Source organism: Gavialis gangeticus, unplaced genomic scaffold, assembly GCF_001723915.1.
Source record: "Gavialis gangeticus isolate Ggan-Ray unplaced genomic scaffold, GavGan_comp1, whole genome shotgun sequence".
Lineage (NCBI taxonomy): Eukaryota > Metazoa > Chordata > Crocodylia > Gavialidae > Gavialis > Gavialis gangeticus.
In genome coordinates, this window is record NW_017729009.1 from 13,371,156 (window position 1) to 13,395,458 (window position 24,303).

Here is a 24,303-nt window from a genome sequence, read left to right on the forward strand (position 1 = left end):
CCTAGTTTTTTAACTAGGATGGGGTGAGAGACGGTGTCAAAGGCCTTGCTGAAGTCCAGAAAGACTACATCCACCGCGACACCTGCATCCATGGCCTTTGTGACCTGATCATAGAAGGCAATCAGGTTGGTCTGACATGATCTCCCCCTAATAAATCCATGCTGAAGTTCTCAAAGTTTATTAGTAAAGTGCAGATCCCAAAGGAAGAACCAGGGAGGAAAGTAACTGAGTGGGGAAAGGGGAGAGCAGTCTGGGAAACAGAATATAACTCCTAAGATCACAGGGAGAAAGCCTGCCTGGATAGGGACTACAAAATTCAATGAGTGCAATGAATTGACCTATAAGACCTATGTACATGCCACGATTTTTCCCCTTTTATGCACTGCAACTGCATGTCTGTTTGCATGAGCAGGATTTCCCATAGATACTATTGGCGAATCCCTGAACGGATGCCAACAGCAGCCCAGGGACAGAGAAAAGGTACCTCTGCTGTTTCAAGTTTGCTGGGGCTGCATCAGTCCTGATGTGACATTACAGCTGCTCAGAGTTGCCAGCACATAACACCCTAGACACTCTGCCCCTTCCTCCTTGTCTACCATCCTGTGACTTTTCTGTAGCAGACAATTTTGATGCTACAGCTCATGCAGACAGTGTCTTGGACACAGCTCTGTTCTTCCACGCAACTGTAAATCTGACCTAAACTATTGAGATGATTTGTTTGATAGAGGCAACATAGAGTTCATTGTTCCTGGCCCCTATGAATCAAAGTACCCAACAGAAGTCATTGCTAGGAGATGCTGAAGTCCTGTTAGTGTCACACGAACCCATCGGCAGAGGTTCTTTTACAAACAAGCAGCACTTCTTTGAACTGGCAACATATAATTTTAACAATACAGGAACCATCATTTATGGCAATAAAGCCCTGCTGGCTAAGATACAGATCTACCCATTCCTTTCTGGGGCTGGAGGCAAGAGGCGTTGCTGAATGTTTCATCTTCATACAGCTGCAGTGGGGCGTTATCTCTCCACACCATACAACTCATTGTGTCTCCTTGGATAACGGGCTTAAGGCTGTACTGTGGGGCTGTCTCTCTGTGGTCCGTATTTGGGTGCAAATGTAACACAGCAAGCCAATTAAATGCCTGATTGGATGAAGCAGTCACAGTCAAGTGACCTGTGGCCAGCCAATCAGGATTCAGGAATGCTACATGTCATTATGATACGTGCATTAATCCCCTACGAGAAGACTAAGCATTTAACCTATTACTGCTGGTTCTGTTGAGATATAGAAAATCTTTTGCACTCTGGGGAGGATTCCAAATTGAACTGTGAAATGGGTAATATTCTCCCCATTCCCATTTCAAAGGCCCTGCCTGTTGGCAGAGATGCTGCTTATACCCTGTAACACATTTTGCAGCTGCTTCCCCTCTGTTCATATAGATCAAAATATGAGCGTGTGTTACTTCAAATGGAGGATTAACTTGTTTTGGAGAATACAGCTCGATTCGGAGGCTGCCTTCCCCTCCCCCTATCCCTACACCTCTTCTCTGGTGCGGAAAGCAGTCACTAAGGACAAACAGCTTAGCAGCAACACTTTTTTGATCCCCTTTAACCAGAAACCTGTTTACCTCTTTGAAGTATAGATTTGGCTGAACTCCCTTCAGTCTTCCAAGCCAGTGGTTTCTGCAAAGAGAACTAAGTCCACTGGCAGTATATCTGCACACTCTTCCTTTTGGATATACTTCCATTTCTGACATAGTCCCAGTCAAAGGGAAGCATGAAGGTGATTTCCCCACTCTGTCACCCAGGGAAGAGGAGGAGGAATAGCAGTCATCTGATAGCAGAGACATTCCTCCTCATGCTGCTTCACTGGGGCATGGAACTAGCTCAGAAGGATGCAGGGAGCATCTTTAAATGCTTTAAGCCGCTGCAAAAAATCTTCCGCTAAGCATACAGGGCAGACCTAGAGAAAGATGCCTCATTTGAGATGTAACAGCTCCAAATGAACTAAGATCATCCACTGGAAGTATTTAGGGTATGTACTATATATCTTAATAGAAAGACAAAGTTCCTTTGGATGTTCAGATCTATCCTCTGCACTTGTACGATGCCCCTGGGTAAAAGTAGCTATTATGCTAAAGTTAATATTGGCTATTGCTGGTAAGTTTTTATTGCATTTTTTTAAGGCAAAAATAAATGAGTTGTACTAATGCAATCAATTAGTATGCTAATTAGTATTTTTGAATTCTCAGGCTGTAAGGGAAATGTGGTTAACTCTACCTTATCTCCCTGCTCACTGAAAGATTTGATGCTCATGGCAGGTTTGGCACATATATTTGAGATGGAAAAATGCTACTTATGAAAAAGTAGGTTCCAGGAAGATGGGGGAGGCACTGTCCTACCCCGCCATCCTGTTGTTTGGCCTATGAATATTTTATTTTAAGGCCTAGTGGGATGTTGAAGGTTGGTGTGAAACTTCACATCTAACTTACAAACACAGCTGCATGTACCATTGCAGCAATTCAGTGCTCAAATGGCCGTTTGCAAGTCTAGGTGCAATCATTTATTCCATCCGACACAAATGTGCATGTATTTTTGAATGCAGCTTCCTGAAAAAAATATGGATGTAAAGCTCTAACATTAATATATTTTATCAGCATCAAAAAGATCTTATTTTGATTACCATTGCTGCATCATGCTTCTCCCGGAAAACTGACGTGTTTGCAGGATCCTTCTGTTGGAGGTAGTGTTTTCTGAGGGGGCGGGATGGCTTGGGGGCCTATGCAATGCAACTAGATGTGCCTAAATTTGATATACGCTTCTAGTGAGGAACTGATCCTAGCAACAGCAGAGACACTTGAGCTGATGAAGTGACTCTGAACTTAAACATCGTGAGCCTTGTAACAAGTCTTGAAATTATAATTCCTCTCTTCCAGCTTGCTGCATTAGAGAGACAAGTATTTGATTTCCTGGGATATCAATGGGCTCCTATTCTAGCCAATTTTCTCCACATCATCATCGTTATCCTTGGCCTCTTCGGTACTATCCAGTACAGGCCACGCTACATAGTGGTGGTAAGTATTATTCAAGTTTTTTCTTCTACAGTTACCCAGGATGGGGTTAATAGAGTGGAATAAGCCTGTTCATGCACCAATATTATTTACATGTAGCTGGCTGGGCTATTTTTAAAGATTCGTTTTACTTTTTCATACCATTTATTCGGTACTTTCAGAGGAAATGAGATTATATTTATTATTTGTACTACAGTATTGTCTAGTGGCCAAAACTGAGACTGAAGTCCCACCATACAAGGCACCATACAAATATATAATGAGCAACAATTCCTTCTTCCAAGAGTTAACCATATCACCGCACAAAGGGGTTGGAGAAAGGAAATTCTATTATCTCCATTTTACAGAGGAGAAAATTACAGCATGGAATAATTAAGTAACTAATGTCACACAGCAATGGTGAGTGAGAGTGCTGAAATGTGAACCCAGTCTCCTGCATCCCAATGCAGTATCTTAACCATAATATCTTTTCTCTCTAAGGAAATGTTCAAGTTTCAAGGACATGAAACTTAACCTCCAGCTTTTAGTTCTGGTGAAAGATGCCAGAAAGACAGCCTTAGTGTTTGAAGTCTGCTATTTATCTCCACACTTGGTAGAGTTTTGGCAGCAGTAGTGCAAACCTCAACATCTGGAGGGGAGAGACTGGTGTGTTCCCCACAGCCTCCCTGCTGAGACTGCTAACAGCTAGCTGGACTCAAGTGCATGAGCTAGGAATCCACTCCCAATTGCACAGGACCCATCCATCAATTCACAAAGGCTCTCAGATGATGACAGTCTGTCAGCTGTATTGAACCATGTTGGATATGACCAGTACAGACCTCATTTTATCCAATTTTCTATTATTACTCCCCTGAGCTGTCTATTTCTCCAGTTTCCCTTTTTTTTCAATCTCCCTCTGCTGTAAGGAAGTCTGAATGCTCTGGGTTGATTGTAGATCTACATGTCATGCTCGGCCTGGACTATAATAGCACTTGCACTATTTTTTTTCATGCGTTTGCATAAATCTTGATCAAACACAGTATGCTACGATGAGACAGCAACAGTAAAAGACCTCTTTAGGAAGACCCATTATTACTGTTGATAAAGTTATCACTGATAACAGCCATTCCCTATAGCACGTCTCCGCTCTAGGCACATAGTGTATCCACACTGTACAGAGGAGGAAAACTGGTATCGAGCAGTTAAGGTTTATATAGCAAAGGGGTGGCAGAGTTGGAGATAGATCTTCCAGATCCCATGCTGCATTAACTATGCTAGTAAATCAGATGCCATGGCCAATGACTTTTGGCTCTTTTTCTAAGCCTGAAACATCCATGATTCAGTTTTCCATTACATTTTCTCTCTCCGTTCGCTGTTGATTATAATTCATTTGCAACTGAAATTCACTTCTTTAATTTATTTTTGCAAGCAGACATTCAGAAATATTTTCAAGTACTTAAAATCTGGTCCTGCCAGCCATCACCCCTGACTGCAAGCTCTAGTGCCTTAAAATTGACCTCAGCTCTATCTGATTCACATTTCCCTTCAGCTCAGGCTTTTTGCTGCCAATTATTAAGCAGATAAAATTCTCAATGACAGGGACTATTGCTTAAATAATAAACTTCTGCCAACTGTCAGGTTTTTTGGCAGGAGAGGGCTTCCCACCACCTTAATCTATGGCAGCTGGTGGTGTGGAAATCAGGGTGTAACTCTGGCACTGTCTGACAACTTACTGGCATTATACTCAGGCCCTCCAGCACTAATGCATGCCAGGAATACTACATGTTGGTGTGGGTGGAAGACAATTAAGCATTGGAATAGAAACACCCACAGGTTGTGATATTCAGAGTGTCCCAGGCAATATTTTGGGGGGAATTCAAGACTTGTCTATGGCAGTTCTACTTATTCCTTTTTTCAGGATTTTTACAGCGTTCAGCCTTCATGCAAACAAAACCAAATCAAATAACAAACCTCTCAGTACATGGGGGAAAAAAAGTGTCATGGCCCAGCTATGTATTGCAGAAACGTTAGCTGAAGGCCTTCCCCTGAGTCAGAGTAGGGAGGAAGCCTATACAGCAGGGCTTTTCAAGCAGAAGTCATTAGGACAGGTACCGGGGATTCATTAACCAACATTTCTGTTTCACACACCTGAGACTAGCTCTTCCCATCCCTCTGGAGAGGCTGGTCCTGCTGCTCTAATTCCTCCGAGCCTCCAGCCCCATATTGCTAAATGCTGATCTCCAGGGAAATGGCCTCCATTTTTGATTATTTAATTTGTATGCTATTAAACATATGTGTTTATATACACACGTTCACATGCACACACACACCATTCATCTCTCCATAGTGCTCTACCAAGGAGCAGGTTACAGGCTTTGGAAATAAAGCTCCAAACCCCTTTTTTTTCCAGAATTTAGGAATCATAGGAAAGTAGAGCTGGAAGGGACCTGTCTAGTCCAGCTCTCTGCTCAAGGCAGGATCATCCCTAACTAAACCCTCCCAAGCAAGTGTCTGTCCAACCTGCTTTTGAATTTCAGAGCTCATTTGTCTCCTGATGGTATTTTTAAATGGGCTATCCAGAGGTCAAATGAAGCCGCAAGGAGCCTCTGTGCCTCCCTCTTTTTCTCCTTGCTCTGTCCTCAAGGACCTTGCATCTCAAGCATTCAGCTCCTAAACAGAAGCCCCTGTCTTTCAAGCTGGGAATGAACAGATGTGCCTCCCATCAGTGTGTTATCTCTAATTATTAGAGCTGCTCAAGACTGGGATACAACCCAGCCGTGGCCTCACTATCTGAACACCAAGCTCCCTGCTCCTGCAAACACTGCTGGCGTGGGAGGATGCCCTGCTGTCCTTTGACTGAATCAGTCAGCTGTTGCACAGGCAGTTGCAAAAGTAAGCAGGGTTTTCTGGTGGTGCTGAGTGACCCTCTCCTGATGGACACAGGCCTGGTCCTCACCCTTCAGCAAACCACCCCGCAGAGCAGAACAGACAGCACCCATGAGCCCTGCTTTGGGAAACTGGATCGGAGCACCATAATCAGGAGAGACCTGTAGGTGCATTAAAATCCAGAGAAATGCCCAAGGAACAGGAAGGGAGCGTGGTGATGATGTGAAGCATTTAACTTTCTCCTGCTGTACTTGCATCTCTTAAGTGATGTTTCAGGCAGCTCCCTAACCATAGTCCAATCTCTCTCCCTTGACATCCCCCTTCCTAGTACGCCATCTGGACTGCCGTTTGGGTCACCTGGAATATCTTCATCATCTGCTTCTACTTGGAAGTGGGAGGACTTTCAAAGGTAAGTAGGGATGTGATCAGACAGCAATGTTTCCATCAAAGGAGATGGAAGGAGGAGGGCAGGGGAAGGGGAAGAGGGACTGCAAAGAAAAAATACTGCCTGATGTCTTTGAGATTAAAGAGAAAAGCAAGCTGCTTTCCGCATCAGCTGAACCCTGATGTTTGGCGGCTACCGCGGGGGCGATATGGAGGCATGTTGCAAGCTTTCTGAAGAACAGGGAGCCCTTAGCATAGGTGTTAGTGGCAGGCTGATTTCCAGGGGCCCCTCTCCGTGGGAGCAAAAGGTGTTTCAAGAAGAAAAACAGAGAGTGACCTCTGTGTGATGTATAAGGAACATACCGCACCAGTGATATCCCTAATGGGAAGTTGCCTCCGGGCATTTGAGATCAATTCTTAATGAAGGTTCAGGGGTAATTAAGGGAATCCGTGAACTAATGAGGTTGCCCCAGCCTTACTTAAAAACACCTTAAAAGGACATATATGTGCTCAGGGAGGCAAAGAATAAGGGACTTCCACTGATTGTTGGCCAAAATGAAGAGTCTGAGATGGGGGTATCACTACCTATGTCCTGAATTACTTGTTGGTAGGAATCGTGGCCAGATTGTGGGTGAAACCACTTGCAACAACTTAATCGGTGATCTCTCTTTTGTTGTCCCATGCTTAGTCCAGTTGAGCTCAGTTTAGAAGCAGGAATAGGTCTAGACCTGTAGACACCTTGGACAAAATATCCTCCCTGTCCTACCCCTTTAGATAAACTGCTATCCATGTCCTTGGGGAAGATGCCTGAAGATCCATCATGTTCTTGCATGTGACAACATGCCTGACGCAGCTTCTTCGAGGCAGGGCACCTCCCACCTCCACTCCCCTGTCTATACACATACCCTTTTTATTTTGCAAAACAGAAAAGCTGCTCAGGCAGACAGGCCTCTGGCTCATGAGTAAGCAGCCATATCTTTTTGCATCTTTATAGCCCTGACCTAAAGCCCGCTAAAGGCTCTGGATAGACTCCTGTTGACGACAGCAAGATTTTGATCAGGAAGAGCTGTTTTCAGGATCGCTCTCAGGCCTGGGACAGCCCTTGATGAACACGGCAAGGGCACTGCAGTGTCCGTCGCTGCCTGAGGTTTTGCATGCAGCCATGTTCTCGTCTCCCTGTTTGGAGGGTGGGAAGAGATCCTTACTTTTGTATTGCATCTAACATCCCCCCCTTTTTATGAGCACCTGCAAGAGAAAGGGAGGGAGGCCATGTAGCATTTCTGACCACCTGAGTGCTTCTTGCTTTTATTTCTGACAAGGCAGCCTTGCGGAGATATCTGTGTCAGCAGCCAGCTAATTTATAATGACAAAACGCAGAAAGGGCAGTGAGCTAGAAGGAATGGAGTTTGTTAACTTGGCAGCTAGTAATGACAGCCCTGTAGAGTTCAGACAGGTGATAACTCAGCTGGGGAGGGAAAGGAGAAAAGCACCCTGAGTGCTTCTGCTTTAACAACTTTAATAAATGCCTCAAGGAATGAAAATATGAGCAATGAGGAACCTGTTAAATACCTTAACGGCAGAGAGTGCTTTATGCAGTTTGGTGCATAGACACGGTTTTGTGAGGAGTTGCAGGATGAGAGAGGAGAACAGGAAAAAAGAGAGGAACAATTATATATTTATACTGCAGTTGGCCCTGGGAGGGCAAGTCGTGAACCGGAGCTCCACTGTGCTAGACACAGTACAGCGCTGATTTTCCTTCTAGTTAAACTTTGCACCCCGCCTTGTGACCAAGCACCAAACAGTTTTATTGCCCAATAAAATGACTAGCAATTCCATTTGTGGTTTTATCTTTTTAGGATGAGGGTAATTATATCAAGTATGTCACCTTGCAAATGGATAGCCTGAGGGGTCAGGAAAGATCATTTCTCCACTATTCAGCAGTTCTCCAATTTTGGCAGAGCCCATAGGGTCAAGGTGCATGGCTGCATCAGTGCATTATGGAGAAGGAGGGGGCTGCCTTCCTTTCTGTCTTTAATAGAGGTGTTGGACTGTAACATAGGGGCCCTGGCCGGCAGTCCCACAATCAGAGTGAGACTCCATTTCTTTCTTCCTTGCTAGATATTCTAGAGTACCGTAAGAATGGTGAAAATAAGAAATGTTGCTCAGTTTTGCACAGCAGCCAAAAAAGGATAATGTTGCTTAAAGGTCCAGTATTTGTCCAGATGTCACCTCCAAATTCTTTCAAGATTTCTGCTAACATGCCTGAGCATTTCAGTCACAGGTTTCCTAGACTGCAGGCATAATTACACATGTATACACAGTTCATGCATACTTTTGCCCAGCGTGTGTGTGTGTATGTGCAATCACAATTGTGTGTGTATGTACTCAAAATAGAAATATATATGCAAAGACAAGCTATCAAGTCCTTTTAATATGTAATTAAGGAATAGTTATATCATTGCAATGACTATCTGTGCAAAGGCACAGGCACCTTTAAAAATATGGACCTTAATGTCTACCATGACAATCACGTGTTGCTTGGAGTTAAACCAAACTCTCTTCATTTTCCATTAGCCCTAGCCTCATCTGAAGTGCATCAAATTCAGTTCTTTTTGTCCAAAGGGAAAATTGTCTCTGTCCTTCTCTGTATTTTATGTCAGTTCCTTGAAAGAACTGGACTGACAGTTGTGGTGGTTTTTTATTTTTTATTCACCCTGTCATTTTTCATGCTGATACCTTTTCTCAGTAGAATAAAGAGAATGAAATACTGTCTCCTGTAACTTCATTAGGTGGACAGCAGACAAATGGATTGTCAGAGAACTGCCTAATAAAGCATGTCCTTGCTTCTTTGGAGTCAGCACCTGAAAGGTCTCTATATAGAACAGGTCCTGCAGTACCAGCTCTCCCATGACCATGCTTTGCTAGCAAGCAGACCAACCCTGTGCAAGTTTTGAGCTGAAATATTGCTTTTTCAGCTTCAGCAGATGCTTTTCCCTGCTCACAGTTCGGAGCACACTTTCAGCCTCCTGGTGAAATACTGTTTTGCTGCGCTTCCTCCTCAGCTGCTTTGTACCAGTGTAATTGGTGGAGCACATGAGATTCCAGTTTCCAAACCATCACTTTGCTTCCTCCTGCCTTTTTAAGCATTGCCTAGCCATCCTCTAGCTATTGATATAGCCTCTCCCTCACTATCTGGGTGGTATTTCAGCTTCAGCTGCAAGGATCCCAGTGCACTTCTCATTTACACAAACACACTTGAGCTAGTGCGAAATGTCAACCTCAATTAAGAATTAAAATTAGGCTGGTAAAAACATATGTGCTCCCCCACCCTCCTATGCTGCCACATAGACCCTTGACCGTGTACTCAGGACACAGATACTCTGGGATGGCACCTTTAAACCTGGCTGTGTTGACGTTTTTCACCCAGAGCTGCCCATCTTTGGACAGCAATCCTTATTTATATTCTCTCACCCAGATCTGACACTGGTTTAATCTCAGGACAGTATCTGTCTAACCTTCTCTTGGTAGAAGAGCATAAGTCCTATTAGCCATAATCAGATTTATCTGCATTTGAAAGAATGTATTAGCTCCTCTCTGGTAGCTTTGTACCTGAGCAAGCGATAGGTGGAGGTGGGAAGAAATACATTATTGATACCTACCCCCACCTCCTCCTGAATTTAGAAGTTCGAAAGCTATTATTAAGTCGTTAAGAAGTGCAGTGCTGTCGACAGACCCTTTCAGCAGTCTAATTAATGATAAAAGAAAGCATCCTACTACCTCGGTGAACTGCAGCTATTCAAGACACATGGGTAGAAAATAAAACCTGGGGATCGTTTCCTGTCTAATTTAAAAGATGCAAAATGATCCCACCATCAAGCTCTCAGGGTTTGCTTAGGTGGGCTGACTTTGCTTGCAGAGCCATTAATGCTGCTTTGCCTCATAATTAATGAAGGGGGGGAGCTGAGAAGGCAGCTAGCAAGAGAGGAAACAGCTGTCTGATGCTACCAACTGGACAAAGAGCCAGTCTTTCTCAAGCTGATTTTGTGGGCACTAGAGTTGGATTGGGGCTTGCTCCAAATGCAGACATAGAGCGCGTGCAGAAGAAGAGGCAACGGGGAAAACTCCCGCGCTGCATTAAGTTGTGGGGCCATTTGTCTCCCTGCAGCACCACCTCTGAACGAGTGAACGGCAAACCGATTAGCAACAAGGTTCAGCCACAGTTTAGATTGAAATGTGATCTTGGCTAGCCCTCAGCCTGCACTTGAGAAGGAGCTTTTATCACTGATTTTGCTCATATTTCTTTCCAGATTGAAGGCTAATGAGGTAGCCGTAGCCCATCAAATAGCTGCCCGTCGAGAAACGGGGGAGTGTGGGCATAAACAGGGCTCTCTGTTTCTCGCTGTAATAAAGCTAGTTAACTCCTGCCCGCATCTCAGTACTTCCCAATCCATTTCCAAATACTTCACAAGTTTTTTTAAAGTTTTTCTAAACTTGTTTCCTGATACCTGGGGGGAGGAAGGGGGGAGTTAACCAGCTGCTTTTACTCTGATTTTTTTTATTATTTCTAATAACGGTCCCTTGACTTGTTAGTTTTCACAATAAGGAACAAAAAATGCTGATGGATTTCAGCAGGCGTTACAGTAGGGAAGCTAGGGAAAGGATACGTTAATGCCTGCTGAAATCTGTCAGTGTTTGTTTCCTCCTTGTAAAACCAAGAAGTCAAGGGACCGTTATTAGAAATAATTGAAAAAATCAGAGTTAAACCAGCTGGTTTACTGCTGAGCAAATAGAAGTCGATAACATGTTTTTCGTGGATGCTTTTTTATTTCACTCAGTCTGCACAGGTGTCCTCCACAGAGCTGCAGCCAGTGACACCAGTAACAAAAAGTGGCAGATTTCAGTGTACTACGAAGCCTTCGTTCCTACCCCCCTTTACTCATCTGCTTTTCAAACCTGAAGCTGCAAAAAAGCTCCATATATCTCCTTGCAGGCAGAACACGAGGGCACTCATAATCACCGTTGGTGACTGGCATTCACAACGTCTCTGCAGCCGGTGAGCCTGATCGTTTTGTGTGTTTGCCTGCCCGCACAACTCAAAAATGTGCATATATTTTTGCAAACAGCCCTTCAAAACTGGAGTCTTTATATCGCGAGGAATCGCTCAACCTAAGCACAGTTGTTTCCATTCGGTGACAGCATAACTTCTGCCCGGGCTCCCAGCCGGGGCTATGTGTTTGCACTAGCACTGAGTGTGTGTACGTGTGCAAGTTTATTGCTCCTCCACCTGCCTAATTCCTCCTTGATAGCTAGCAGGTTCTTCAGGTTATCTAGGCTCGGTTCAAAATGAGGTTCATGGATTGCAAATGAGTAGAGAGACATCGCCTGTATTAGAGGGAAGCAGTGGCCACCCCTATAATGATTTCCAGTACGGAGACTTGGGGAGATTTGCTATCCCATTGTTTTCCTTTCTCTTCAGCTATAGGTAGAAGCAGCTTATTTTCTGTAGAGGTTTTTCCTTGGAGGTTTTTAAGACCCGGCTAGACAAAACCTTGGCTGGGACGATGTAGTTGGGGCTGGTCCTGCTTGGAGCAGAGGGTTGCACTAGATGTGACCTCCTGAGGTCCCTTCGAGCCCTAACTTTGTATGAGAGACCCTGGGGCAGGGAAGGAGTGCTAGAAGGGGCTTTCTGCATCATTTGGGAACAAGGCTTATGTGGGAGGCAACCGGCAGAGCTTCGTGCCTGCAGAGGAGGGCTGTGAGAGTGAACCTCTCCGGACAAGGACCCTGTAGGGTTGCAATTACTTTGCCTCTGTGTTAATAAAGGAAAGCCCTGAGCCAAAGAGCTGGAGCTGTCTTTGCTTGGAGCATGATTTTGCCTTCCCTGCCTGGTGCACCTGTCCAGTCTCTCTCAAGGGGGGGTGCAGCAATTTGGGTAGGTTGCAGTCGGTCTCGCTGAAAGAGGAGCTTGACCATGGGAGCGTGCGTCCTGCTGAGACATGGCTACGCTGGAGGCGCTACGAGGGTGCAGCAACGACCTGATCCGAATGGACAGGAGATAATCTATGTCTAATCCATAGGGGAGCCGCCCAAAAAAGAAGTGCCTGTTGGAAAAAGCTGGTTAGTGGTTTTTTCCCACCAAACTCCTGCTCCTGTCAGAGGCTGGGAGAGAGGGGAGCTGGCAGCCACCAAACGTCCCTTAGTGCCCACACCAGGCACCTTTCCTTGAGTTTGTTCTCCGATAGCCGCCAGTCGAATTATTCCTCACACCCTGCAAAATGCAGATGGTCTTGTATAAGTTGCAGGCTGTTAATAGAGTTTTCCCAATTGTCTTCCCTTTGATATTGGGGTCGCTTCAGCATTGTTGCCACACAACAGCTCTGCACTCTCCGTCATCCGCTGCAAAATGCATCCCATCTGTTGCTAGGATTATGTCAGGAGCTTGGCAGCTGTCTTCTTACTTAAGTGTTCACACCTCCCAAGATGTGTTTCCCAGAGCCCACTTGGAGTAGAGAGCCCCACAAAGTACTAGTAAGTGCTAGTGATGAGCTGGATGCTAGCTTGGGGAGGGTATAGAGTAGGGTAGTTCGCTCCTGGAGACTTTGGGACTAGGAATTAATGGCATACGTGAGCTTCAGTTCAGGAAAATGAAAGTCTACAACATACAGCCCATCCAAAGTCCATTTGAGGTATGGTTGATTCTATCTCGGGATGGGGGAGTGGACTAGGTGACCTCTCAGAGTCTCTTCCAGCCCTATTACCTTTCTGTTAAAATCTGTCCTTATTCAGATGATATCTGAATGAGGGTCAAACTCAATCCTCTATCAAGTCCCGTTTGCTGTTTGGGGGGTTCATGATGACAGACGAAGTATTACTAAGTTGAGCACAAAGCTGAGTCTTCCCACTGGGATCAAGCTAATATCAGCGGTCTGTTCAGGGCAGCATCTTAGCTCTCTAGCGGATAAGTCCAGATGCTTTACAAAATGTTCGGAGTTTATGCCTAGGTTGCGGCAGCATTTGGATTCTGGACCAGGCACTTTCCATAAGTCTGTGCTACAAAATAAATCCTTCTGCCCCCTGTTCCTGTGCACTACAAGAGCCAAAAGGTTTTGCTGATTCTACATCAAAGTGACATGTGAGGTCTGCTGGGGTCCCAGTGGCACCAGACACTTAGCACTTCCCTACTAAGTAGGGATAGCTGCTGCTGTCCTTGTTTCCCCTGCTCTCCAGAGGATGCCAAGTTTGTCTTTCATCACTTGAAGGGAAAGGTAACAATACCCTTTAAGCTGGAAGCCCCACAGCAGTGACCACGGTGTTGCAGCTGGTGTGGTGTTCCTAATTAGTCTGGTATCACTTTCTCAAGTGAAAGGGAAGTGCAGCTATTATTAGAAATGCACCATCTTGATTCCTTGCAAATTCCTCTACTGTTCATGCTGTGTTTCACCATGTGACACCCAAAATTGCTTAGTTTAGCTCTCATTGAAGCTGCAACGCTGAAAGAAGCAAAGTGAAAAGTAGCTCCAGTGGCAGCGATGATGTGGAATTCATGGGGGAACATTTCTCTAGCAGCTATTGATCACCGCGGAGGTCGGCTCATCACAGTAACTTGACCCAAGAGGCTGGTATCGACTGAGGTCAATGGAAATCCAGACGTGCAATAAATCTGAATAATGAGGGAAATGTGAGAGTTGGAGATGGGGAGGGAAATTATTAGATGTGTTAATAGTTTGTGGCAGAGAGGAAATTGTTCCTTTATGAAGTTCGAAAATGTTTTTCATCTCCACTCCTGTTGTAATTCCTGGAGCCTAATCTTGGCCAGCAGATGTGTTCAGACATGTGATTCGGTGACTGGACTCTCGTTCCTACATAGTTGTTCTTCTCCTATGGTTTCAGTCAGTTTGCCCAGTGCACAAGCCGACATTTCTGTCTACACTAAGAAATTGAACTTTTGGGGCGATTATAGTCAGTAATTTACCTCCATGAACCAGACTTGGAAGTAGCTTCATTGCTGACAGAGATGTTGTATCTTGTTCTTGCATAAGGGACCAGCATTTGTCACCCTGCAATTTGAGGGGAAAGCAACAAGAAAAGAACGAGCAAAAATTATGTCTCCATGACAGTATAGAGGGTTTTTCCCTCCTCAATTAACGGCTGTAGCCGTTCTGGGAACAAAATGGCCACAGCCTCTGAATGGAGACAGAGTCTTTCAGCAGCATTAAGGTGGTGGAAACAGAAAAGTTTCATAATGTGATGGCAATATAAATCTTCATTAGAGCGAGTTAGAAATTTTCTATTAAAAAAGCCTTTTTATTGCAAAATTAAAGCATTCCATTTAAAAAGATACAGTTTGACATCAGGCAAATTGAAGGGGAGGTAAAGAGACTATGGAAGTGGCAGCAGCCTTCTGGGTGGACAGCTGGGAAGCAGAAAAATACTGTTTGGGCACTCTTGAAATGACTACATCCATACATAGATTCATAAATGTTTGGGTCGGAAGGGACCTCAGTTGGTCATCAAGTCTGACCCCCTGCCCTGGGCAGCAAAGAGTGCTGGGGTCGGACAACCCCAGCCAGGTGCATGTCCAGCCTCCTCATAAAGACCCCCAAGGTAGGGGAGAGCACCCCCTCTCTTGGGAGCCCATTCCAGATTTCGGCAATCCATCCCGTAAAGAAGTTCTTCCAGATGTCCAACCTAAATCTGACCTCCATCAGTTGGTGGTCGTTGTTCCTAGGGCTGCCCTGGTAAACAGAGCATCTCCTATTCCTTGCTGTCCCCCCTGATGAATTTGTAGGTGGCTACAAGATCACCTCTCGGCCTTCTCCTGCAGAGGTTGAAGAGATCCAGGGCTCTCAATCTTTCCTGCAGGCCCCTAACCATACAAGTGGCCTCCTCTGGACCCTCTCCGTGCTGCCTACATCCCTCCTGAAGTGCGGCGCCCAGAACTGGATGCAGTACTCCAGCTGTGGCCTGACCAGTGCCGCATAGAGGGGGAGGATCACCTCCTTGGACCTATTTGTTATGCATCTGCTAATGCATGATAAAGTGCCATTAGCTTTACTGATCACTTTGTCACACTGAGGACTCATGTTCATTTTGGAGTCAACAGTGACTCCAAGATCCCTTTTCGCTGCTGTGCTGCTGAGAAGGTCCTCCCCCGCCTGTACGCATGCTGGTGATTCCTTCTCCCCAGGTGCAGCACCTGGCACTTGTCCTTATTGAACTGCATCCTGTTCTCTTCCTCCCACTTTCCCAACCTGTCCAGATCCACTTGGATTCATTCTCTGCCCTACATCCATCCATCCAGTTTCATTCCAATTCGATGCAAAAAAAAAAGAAATCAAATATGCAAAGTTTTTTGTAGGAACGATTCCATTTTCCATCCAGTTCTAACCACAGTAGTAAAGATGATGAATTTACAGTACCTTTCCCAGAAAATATTCCTGGGACTTGTGGCTGATCATAATTTCTAGGTCAAGTTCTTAATGTCAGGAAGGTTTTAAAAGACTTCAGTCAAGTATGTAAGTACGAGTTCTCTGTTAAAAAAGTGTGCTGGAATGCTTTCATTCCTCCTAAAGCCTGGCTGCAGTAATCATTTGTGCAATTGATAATAAATATTTCTTAATTCATAGGATAAATGGAATCGAGTCGCAAAAATCCCTGAGTTGTCTTGCTCTGAAGTTTATGCTTAGTCCAAGACCATAACATGTTTGGATATACTGTATTAGCGTGGATATATGGCACCTGTCAAGTTAGAGTTCTCTGTCTCCATCATGGTATTTACAAGGTCATCCCACATTTCTTCTGTGCTCTCTCCTTGCTGCAGGCACTTTTAGACAGATGTTTTTGGGTCCCAAGCCTAGTCTGGAGCCTATAAATTGTCTGTCTCTTGTGACAACTGTTCGCAACTGCTTCCAAACGTCACCACGTTACGCTGGGACAGACTGCCAGCATGCTGAAGTGCTGCGTCAGAAGAGCTGGTCCCATTAGACAGGCCTTGCTGAAACGCATGCTGATTTATATACTAATTATACAGTGCTTTTTAACATTTTGATCCCTGTTCCTTACTGAGGGTGGTACTTTCAGATGCTCTTATCACTGGCCTAGGTGGGTTGCCTTAGAAGTCAGAATTTAAGTTTCACATTAAAAGCACAGGATGGATATGGGGGGATGCTCCCTACAGAAGGGTGTTTGTATCCAAAAGCTTGCAAAGAACAATTGTTCCAACTGGTCTAATAAAAATAGCACTTTTACCCAAAGAACCTTGTCTGGCAGTATAGAGATGCCCCTTTATAGACTAACTAACTTGGATACATATAGAGAGCACAAGCTTTCGTGCACCAAAGTTCACGTCATCAGATTACACTGCCTGATGGGAGCTGAGCATCCCTAAATAGCATGTCATTTCCTTGCTAATAATGACTTTTTCAATCATTCCTACCCCTCAGGACAGTGAGCTTTTGACCTTTAACATCTCCCGGCATCAGTCCTGGTGGAGTGAAAATGGCCCTGGCTGTGTAAGAAAGGAGGCTCCCATGCCTGGCATAAAGGGGCTGGACAGTCATTCCTACATCTCCGTCATCGGCTGTGCGCTGGAGTACCGCTACATTGAGGTCATGCACAGCTCCTTCCAGATCCTGGTCGCGGTGAGTACTTCTGGGCCCCGCAGGTCGTACGGGGACGTTCTCGGGTTTAGCCGCAAAGGCCGAGCTTCAAGTTCTGCTCTGCTGATTGTCATTAATGATATCCTCTCTCTCCTTGTTTATCTACAAAGAAAATTATTAAAAATGGACCTTGATGCTTGCAACCTAACACTTCTAAAATGACCCACCACATGCAACCCTACCATAGCAAATTAGGGTTCAGTCAGGGAGAAGAAGAAAGGCAGTAAGGAAACAGCCCCATTGCCTGTGATTTTTATTTTCATTTGACTGTTGTTGCATGATATTATGTGCCTGCGTGTTGATATCAAGGGTTAGAGGGGGGCAGATCTTGGTTTCCAAAGGAAGATAATATCCAGAGACCAACAACGTTTCGATGTAGGAAACATCGTGTTTTATTCCTGCAGACATCAATGTTTTGTGCTAAAAGTTTCTCTCAAATATTGCTCCTATAGCCTTTTTCAAGCACACTGCAGTAATTTAATGTCCTTAATTCTCCCTGTTAATTAACTGGTTCTCATTTGCCTGTGAAATTAACTGAAACAAAAGGTCCGTTGTCATCTTTACTTCTACTGATGCCCGAGTAGTTTGTAGCTACGTTACAGCTAGCAGCCCACATCTTTTTAATCTGCTTGGCTTTGTTACTTCATGGTTCATGGCTTTAAATATAGAGTGGTTACACTGCAGCTAGGAACGTTGCATGGACCCATGTGGGTGCTTCAGATAAAAGGCTTGATTTTGTCTGACATGGTCCTGTATGTAGGAGGCAGGAAGAGGGGAGATTTGGAAACGGTGGTGTGCTGGAACAACATAGATAAACCAACAGTTCTGCCTAAAGGTCTGTTTTGGTAACTTGTGGATCTTGCGCTGTCTGGTTTTCTGGCTTTTGAGCCTGCTCAGCTCTGCTGATGGACTCTGACTTTTGGGAACTCTTCTTGGATTTGGGAACTCGGTCCCTGACTCCAGAGCCTGCTCTCAGCTTGTGACTTGGACTCCACCTCTGAAAGTCCTCTTTGGATTTGGTAACTAGGACTCTAGCTCCTGCCCCGCTGTGTGGTTGGGTCCCCCAATTCCCCTAGCCCTGCCCTGGTAGCCCACTCGCTAGGCCAGATGACCCACAACCCAGTCCTTACACTGGCCCTGTTATGTTGAGGATCAAGTTTGTGTCTTACGGGATTCTCCCAATGTAGAGATGCAATACCAAGGCAGATAGCTACACCAAATTACAGCAGTTGGGGTTCCCAGCACCTCTCCCTTTAGTTGGGCATTCAGACGCATACTAACGGGTGAATGCACATGCTGCTTTGCAGATATGTACGGGAGGCAGTGCTGGGAAGGGCTATTCTCAGTTGGCCAGATACAGAAAAACGAAGGTGATTGTTGGGGGAAAGGGATGAGGTTTCGGCATTGATAAGTGGCTTCCCCTATCCCCTCCTTCAGAGGCAGAGCAGAGGGGATTCCTGTCTCATGGGGACCCTCAAGCACCCATATAATCCTTGCGGTGCAACAGAAGTGAAGCTACTTTCTCTTGGCAGTATGGCAGAAAGTAAGTTTTTCCATGACTTGACTCAGGCCCTGGCCAAGAATAACTAGCTAGCCCTCTCCCTTTTTTAGTCTTTGGGGATTGAACTCTTGATCCCTGCCACTACTTTTCTTTAGTCTCTTTATTTCAGTTTTAAGACCAATTTTATTACAGGCTGCTGTCCCACCCCGAATGCTTTGCAGGTCCTCTGTGCTGTAGACCGGCAGTAATTTTTTTTGTATTATTGATCCTGTCGCCCTAAGACCTGAAGACTGGGGAGATGGAGCAAGGATCTGATCTAGTTCCCTTCATGTCTGTCAAGCATCTGAGACTCAAATGCTCAGGAAGAAGGGGGGGCATATAAAATGCCACCTCTCCTGTGTGTGTAGGCTTTGTTCGTTGTTTTCAGAAGTATCTGTTTCAGATCCAGCGATATGAAATTCATATTCACCAGCAGTGGAGACATGACTGACTGTTGGGTCCCCAGGAGATAATTATCCCTCAAAAGCACCGAGGCACAGCGGCAGGCCATGTGCTCCCCCTGGGGAAGGTTGAGTCATCCTTGACCACATCCCCCTCCCCAAAGTTGACCTTATTTATGCAAGAGGAGGGCGGCACGTGTTTCAGTGAGTTGTCACAACAGCTGTGAAGCTACCCTGATCCCTGTCCAGAATTGAAAAGTGTACATTTTGCCGCACTTGTCCTCTGCATAAAAACCATCTCTTGCTTAGGGTCCACCCAGGATGAGTACACACCAGGGACATGTTCCTCTGTGGCTCTGCTAATGTACCCCAACCCTGACTCCTGCTGATGACAAAACCCTGGCTCTTCTAGGGTCTCTGTTTGAAAAAGAGACCCAAAGGCCTGCTTCTGAGTCATTCTGCCCCCTTCTAATTACATGACTTTCGTGGAACTGCTCCCAGTGTAATCTGGAGTGAGCTGAACATCAAGCCCCCGCATGACCGATTATGATGCATCCCATGACTTCTTTCTTCATCTGTAGGCAAAGTTCTTTGGGTGAATCTGCTCTCTTTTATTAGACCAACTTCAATAGTTGGAAAACAATTTTTAAGCAAGCTTTCAGGTTTTCCAACTATTGAAGTTGGTCTAATAAAAGAGAGCAGATTCACCCAAAAAGCCTTGTCTGCCTGTGTCCTTCGACCAACACAGCTACAACCTGCACCCTTCTTCATCTGTATACCTATCAGTGAGAGCTTCATTCAAAAATCCCTCAAACCCCTTTTCTAATTTCATTCAGCAGGATTTGAACACAGGTTTCTTAAAGGTGAAATATATGTGTGTGTGTCAATGGGATGGGTGCTAGACGATGGGACAGAAAAACAGCAGAAAAATCTCTCCCACTCCACTGGACTACCTTAGATCAAAGGACTTGGGGCGTAAGGCTTGCTGGAATCAGACCTCGTCAACAGAAACTGGATACGGGCATATGTAAACTAGTTCTTCTACTACCACTGTATCACCTGTCCTTGCCAAGCCCATTAGGAAATCCAGCAGAAAGACTTGCTTTGTTTTTCACTTTAGCAGAGATCTGTCTCACAACTCCCCCGCTTGCCTGGCAGTGGTTTGAGGTTCATTTTTTCTGTTTTTGTTCCAAATACCTGACCTTATTTTGGTCTGCCCATATGGTAGCTCCGGGTGCATAGAGGGATGTGCTTTTTCCAAGAGTCTGCAAAGTGGTGCAGGGGTTGGAAATGGCTCCCCAACAGGGAAGGAGCTTTCAAGCTGCCTGTCTGCTCTTTTTGCTTGAAGTGACAGCTTGGAAGGTTCCCAGGAAGATGGCAATGCAAATTTTGACAGCAGATGTTACAGTGAAAAGCGAGGCAAGAGATGCTTTGCTGTCTGTATACGATGCATTTTCACTGATAGTAATTGTGTCCTGAGAGCAAGATGGTCAAGAAATCAAAGGTTATGGGTTGCCATGTGGATATCTGTGCGTGGTCCCTATCTTACAAGGTAGCAAAAGCTTTCCGGTACTTCAGGAATGGCAAGGAGGTTCATTCATTAAGAAGGGGGCAAGCATGTCTCATTGACTCTCATGTTAGAAATGAAACCTCTTGCCTTGTGGGACAAAAAGACAAGACACTGTGACCTCTGTGTGCAATTGCTTTTATCTCAAGCCAGCACAAGGGGAGTTGCAATGAAGTTATGAATTGTTTGTGTCCACAGGGTAGACGGTTGTAAAGATGGATGCAGAACAAGGCTGACTTTTTAAAAAGTGATTATAATGATTTTGGGGTATCAATGTAAAGGCAAGAGTGAGGATTTACAGCATGGTAACTGCTCATGTTCATGCAGTGACCCCAGTGTAAATGAAAGCTAACCCACGGTAGCTTTTTCAGAAAGTGCTCGTGGGAACAGCGGAGCATGAAGCTGACTTCAGGTCACTTTTGAATTACAACTGCAAGCAAAGAGTACATCCAGCAGTAAGAAGGGTTGACCCTTAAATGATATCTGTTTATTTATACAGTTCCCTCTACGCTAGTGTGACAGCATACCTGCATTTTTTTTATTGCAAGGTATTATGCAGTCCATTCCAAGAGGATAGATCTGGTACCAGGAAGAGGCTGCAGACTCCATCCATCATAAAGTGACAGATTTATAAAAGCCCAAACTGCATTTGGTTCATATTTGGTTGTGTGAAACGTGTATTTAAATCACTCGTCGTAGTTCAGCATTCGATTCATTCTGCACAATAACTGTCTGCGAAGATCGCTCTTGTCCTTTCTATAGATTTCCCATGGGTTTGGTTGAAAAATTAAACCTTGTTGCAGCTGATTGGCTTTGGCTTTGGCTTGTTACACTGATACATATTGAGCTAGGTCTGTAGCTGCTGATGGTTTATAGGAAAGCTGTTATCTATAGCCCTAAGACATCAAATTGCCCAAGCAGAAGGGCTTTAGTGACAATGGAATAGGGTCACACTGCCAGGGGATGAAAGTCCTGTTTTGTTTTGGTTTTTTATTTTTCCAGTTAAGAGTCATTATTGGATGTGAGAGTTAATAGGATGAGTTTTCTGTCACTGCAGTCTCTAGGATTTTTTTTTATTTTTTGTGTGGGCGTTGCCTAGATTTTTCCACCTCGATGGGCAGGTTTCTACTGTCGCTTCCCTCTTCCCTTCCAGCCATTTGCTTGTGATAATGGGCTTCTGCAATGATTGAGGCTGGTGCTTGGGATAACCCAGCCTGAGCATTTCTTCTGTTCTTCAGCCTGCTGTTTCCCAGGCTGTTTGACTGGCTGATTGCATGCACCTGGCTATGACTTGTGCTCCTAAGAAAAGACTTAATCAGATACATGTGCTGCCTGGAAGAGGTTGGCACTGTTCATGCCATCTAGCTGGGGGCACGGCAGCAGAGGCAAAAGCCCAAGAACATTCTTGGAGGAATTAGTGTTGTTTTACACCACTGACTTAATTTTTCCTCCTCTGGCTAACTTGCAACAGTCTAAAAACGATCAGTCTCTCACTGAGCCAGGAGGTCTGAAAAACCCTTTCCTGCATAAACTGGGAAAGATGAGGGCTGGTGGGAAGGGGCTGGCACATGAGGTTAACATTATTAGGCTTTTACCTCCTAAGGCTTTGAGTTGACATTTCAAGTTAGATCCCTGCTGCTCTGAGTTTTGTCATTTCTCTTTAGCGACACTCACAAAGTGGACATCACGCAGAGTCCTAAAGTCAAGCCTGTGGTGGGGGGCTGGAAGCGATTTGTGGCATAGCTGGGGGCCGAGAGATGTTTCCGTGGAGGCCCAAGCGAAGCAAAAAACCAAAAATGTTTAAAATAGGTGCAAAAAAAAAATGTTTAATGTAAGTGCAGCCATCAAGGTCTCTGAGCAGGTTCTTTTCCATTGTGAGAGCTCCCTGCTCTGCAGAGAGCAGCTCCTGTCTTCTTATGAGACAAGAAGCTAAAGGTTGACATTTTGGGATTGAAATGAAACCTGTCAACACCCCCTGCTTGAAACATTTATTGAACTGACTCTAACTATTTTGTTTCAGATCAGTTTGATATTAAACTGCCCTTCCTTGGCTGGACTATCATTCCCTTGCACTCCCAGCCATGAGCCTGGAGAGGAACCTGTTTTGCATCATGCAGCTACAGGGAGCTGGGCCCAAGGGAGAGAATAGATTCACTTCTCCTGATGTAAACTAGGGGTTTTTCCATTTAAGTTACAGCTGTATAAAATTGCTAAGAGGGAAACATTTGCACTCTGTAACTGCATCCTCTCTAGAACGAACACACAATGTCCTGAAACTCGATTGCATTATTTGTTCAGCAACAGATGTGGCACTAAATTGTAGCATGAATAATAAACTCCACCGTTAAACTCACGTGGAGTCCAATCTAAACCTGTTAAAGCCCAGAGTCTCCCAGACATAATTTAAATCACCATTGATTATTTTTTATTAGTTTTCATATTTCTTCCTCCTAGTGCCCTGATTCTGATCTTCATGTTTCCCTGTTCACATCAACCTTGAAACATTTTCTCATGGAGGCAAAAGCTGTGATAGATCGTGCCATAAAAAGGGCTCATAGATCAAAACCCTGCAAATTTTCTTTCTGTCTCTCCTCCTACCCTGGTGAGGCAAAAATTAAATTTCAACAAATCAGGCTTATTCCGGTTGTAGCCAGAGGTCATTTGCTTTAGCACTTTTAGGTGTTTAATGGTAATGGTGTGGTTTTTCATTCAGCATTAGGGAAACTTGCCAACCCTGCCCCTCATCCTTTTGTCCCGGTGCCTGTTCGCTGCCAGTTCTTCATTCTCCTCGAATTTCTTTAGTATCAAATATATGGACAGTCTTCATGGCCAGTGCTGCCCTATACAACATGTTCTCAAAGAAGTGCACACATGCACTGGTGCTACTATCAAGTGGTCCTGCTTTCTTTTCTTCCTCCATCCCTATGCTCTCATGATTTCTAGTCTACTACTTCGCTTGGTTTTTATACAGAAGAGTGTATTCTGAGAGGCAAGGAACAGCATCTGATGGAAGAAGATAATTTTGCTATCAAATGCTTGTGGCTGTCTGCTACCCAAAGTATTGTGATGCTCAGTTGCGAATCTCCTCCCCGCCAAATGCTATTGTGGTTGTAGGACTTACGATCGAATAGGCTGAAGTGGAATGTAAATGGTGGGTTAGCCTGAAGCTAGCTTGCAGCATGGGAGAGAAATTCAGTCAAAATATTTGATATATTTTATTAGACCAACAGAGTCATTGGAAAAAAGTTCTTGTGCAAGGTAAACAAGGAGACGTCCTTGGAGTCGCAGAACAGCAGAGACTCCCTACGCCTGAAGAAGGGTGATTGCACCCAAAAACTTGCAAAGAACTTTTTTCCCCAACTATTTAGTTGGTCTAATAAAAGATGTCACATCTACCCAAAGAACTTTGCCTGCCTATGTCCTTAGACCAACATGGCCACAACCAAAAACCCAGCATTCGTGATATTCAACCTTTTTGCTGGGTCTTTCATGGTGTGAGTGAGTCTCTTCTAGTAGTGGCCAGTTTTCTGAGACAGAGACCTACCTCCCGTCAGATTTGTTTCACATACAACTATAATCACCCATCCACTGGAACCGGGCATCATCATTCAGATTTCTTCACCTTTGAAGTTTGGAGCCCCAGAGTCCCTTTGCCATTTCTAGGTATTTTAAGAGAACAGGAAGCCCAGGCCTTCTAGATAACAGCAATATTGTTCAAAGCAGGATTGTCTGTTCTTTCAATAGATTCATAATCCTTTTGCTTAGTGTGGAAAGGGGGAAAATAATTCTGAAATGCTATGGAAACCCCCCCCCCCCC

General features: G+C 44.8%; 1 protein-coding gene across 4 annotated transcripts in view; it reads left to right on the plus strand.

The window, feature by feature from the left end:
- The window catches only part of NKAIN4 (Sodium/potassium transporting ATPase interacting 4), a 91,313-nt gene that overhangs the window by 51,528 nt on the left and 15,482 nt on the right, over positions 1-24,303 (plus strand). For all 4 annotated transcript variants that reach the window (XM_019510124.1, XM_019510122.1, XM_019510121.1 and 1 more), the window contains 3 exons: positions 2,937-3,074; positions 6,265-6,345; positions 16,763-16,960. In XM_019510124.1, the coding sequence (XP_019365669.1) occupies positions 2,937-3,074; positions 6,265-6,345; positions 16,763-16,960 (417 nt within the window). The remainder of the gene's footprint in view (positions 1-2,936; positions 3,075-6,264; positions 6,346-16,762; positions 16,961-24,303) is intronic.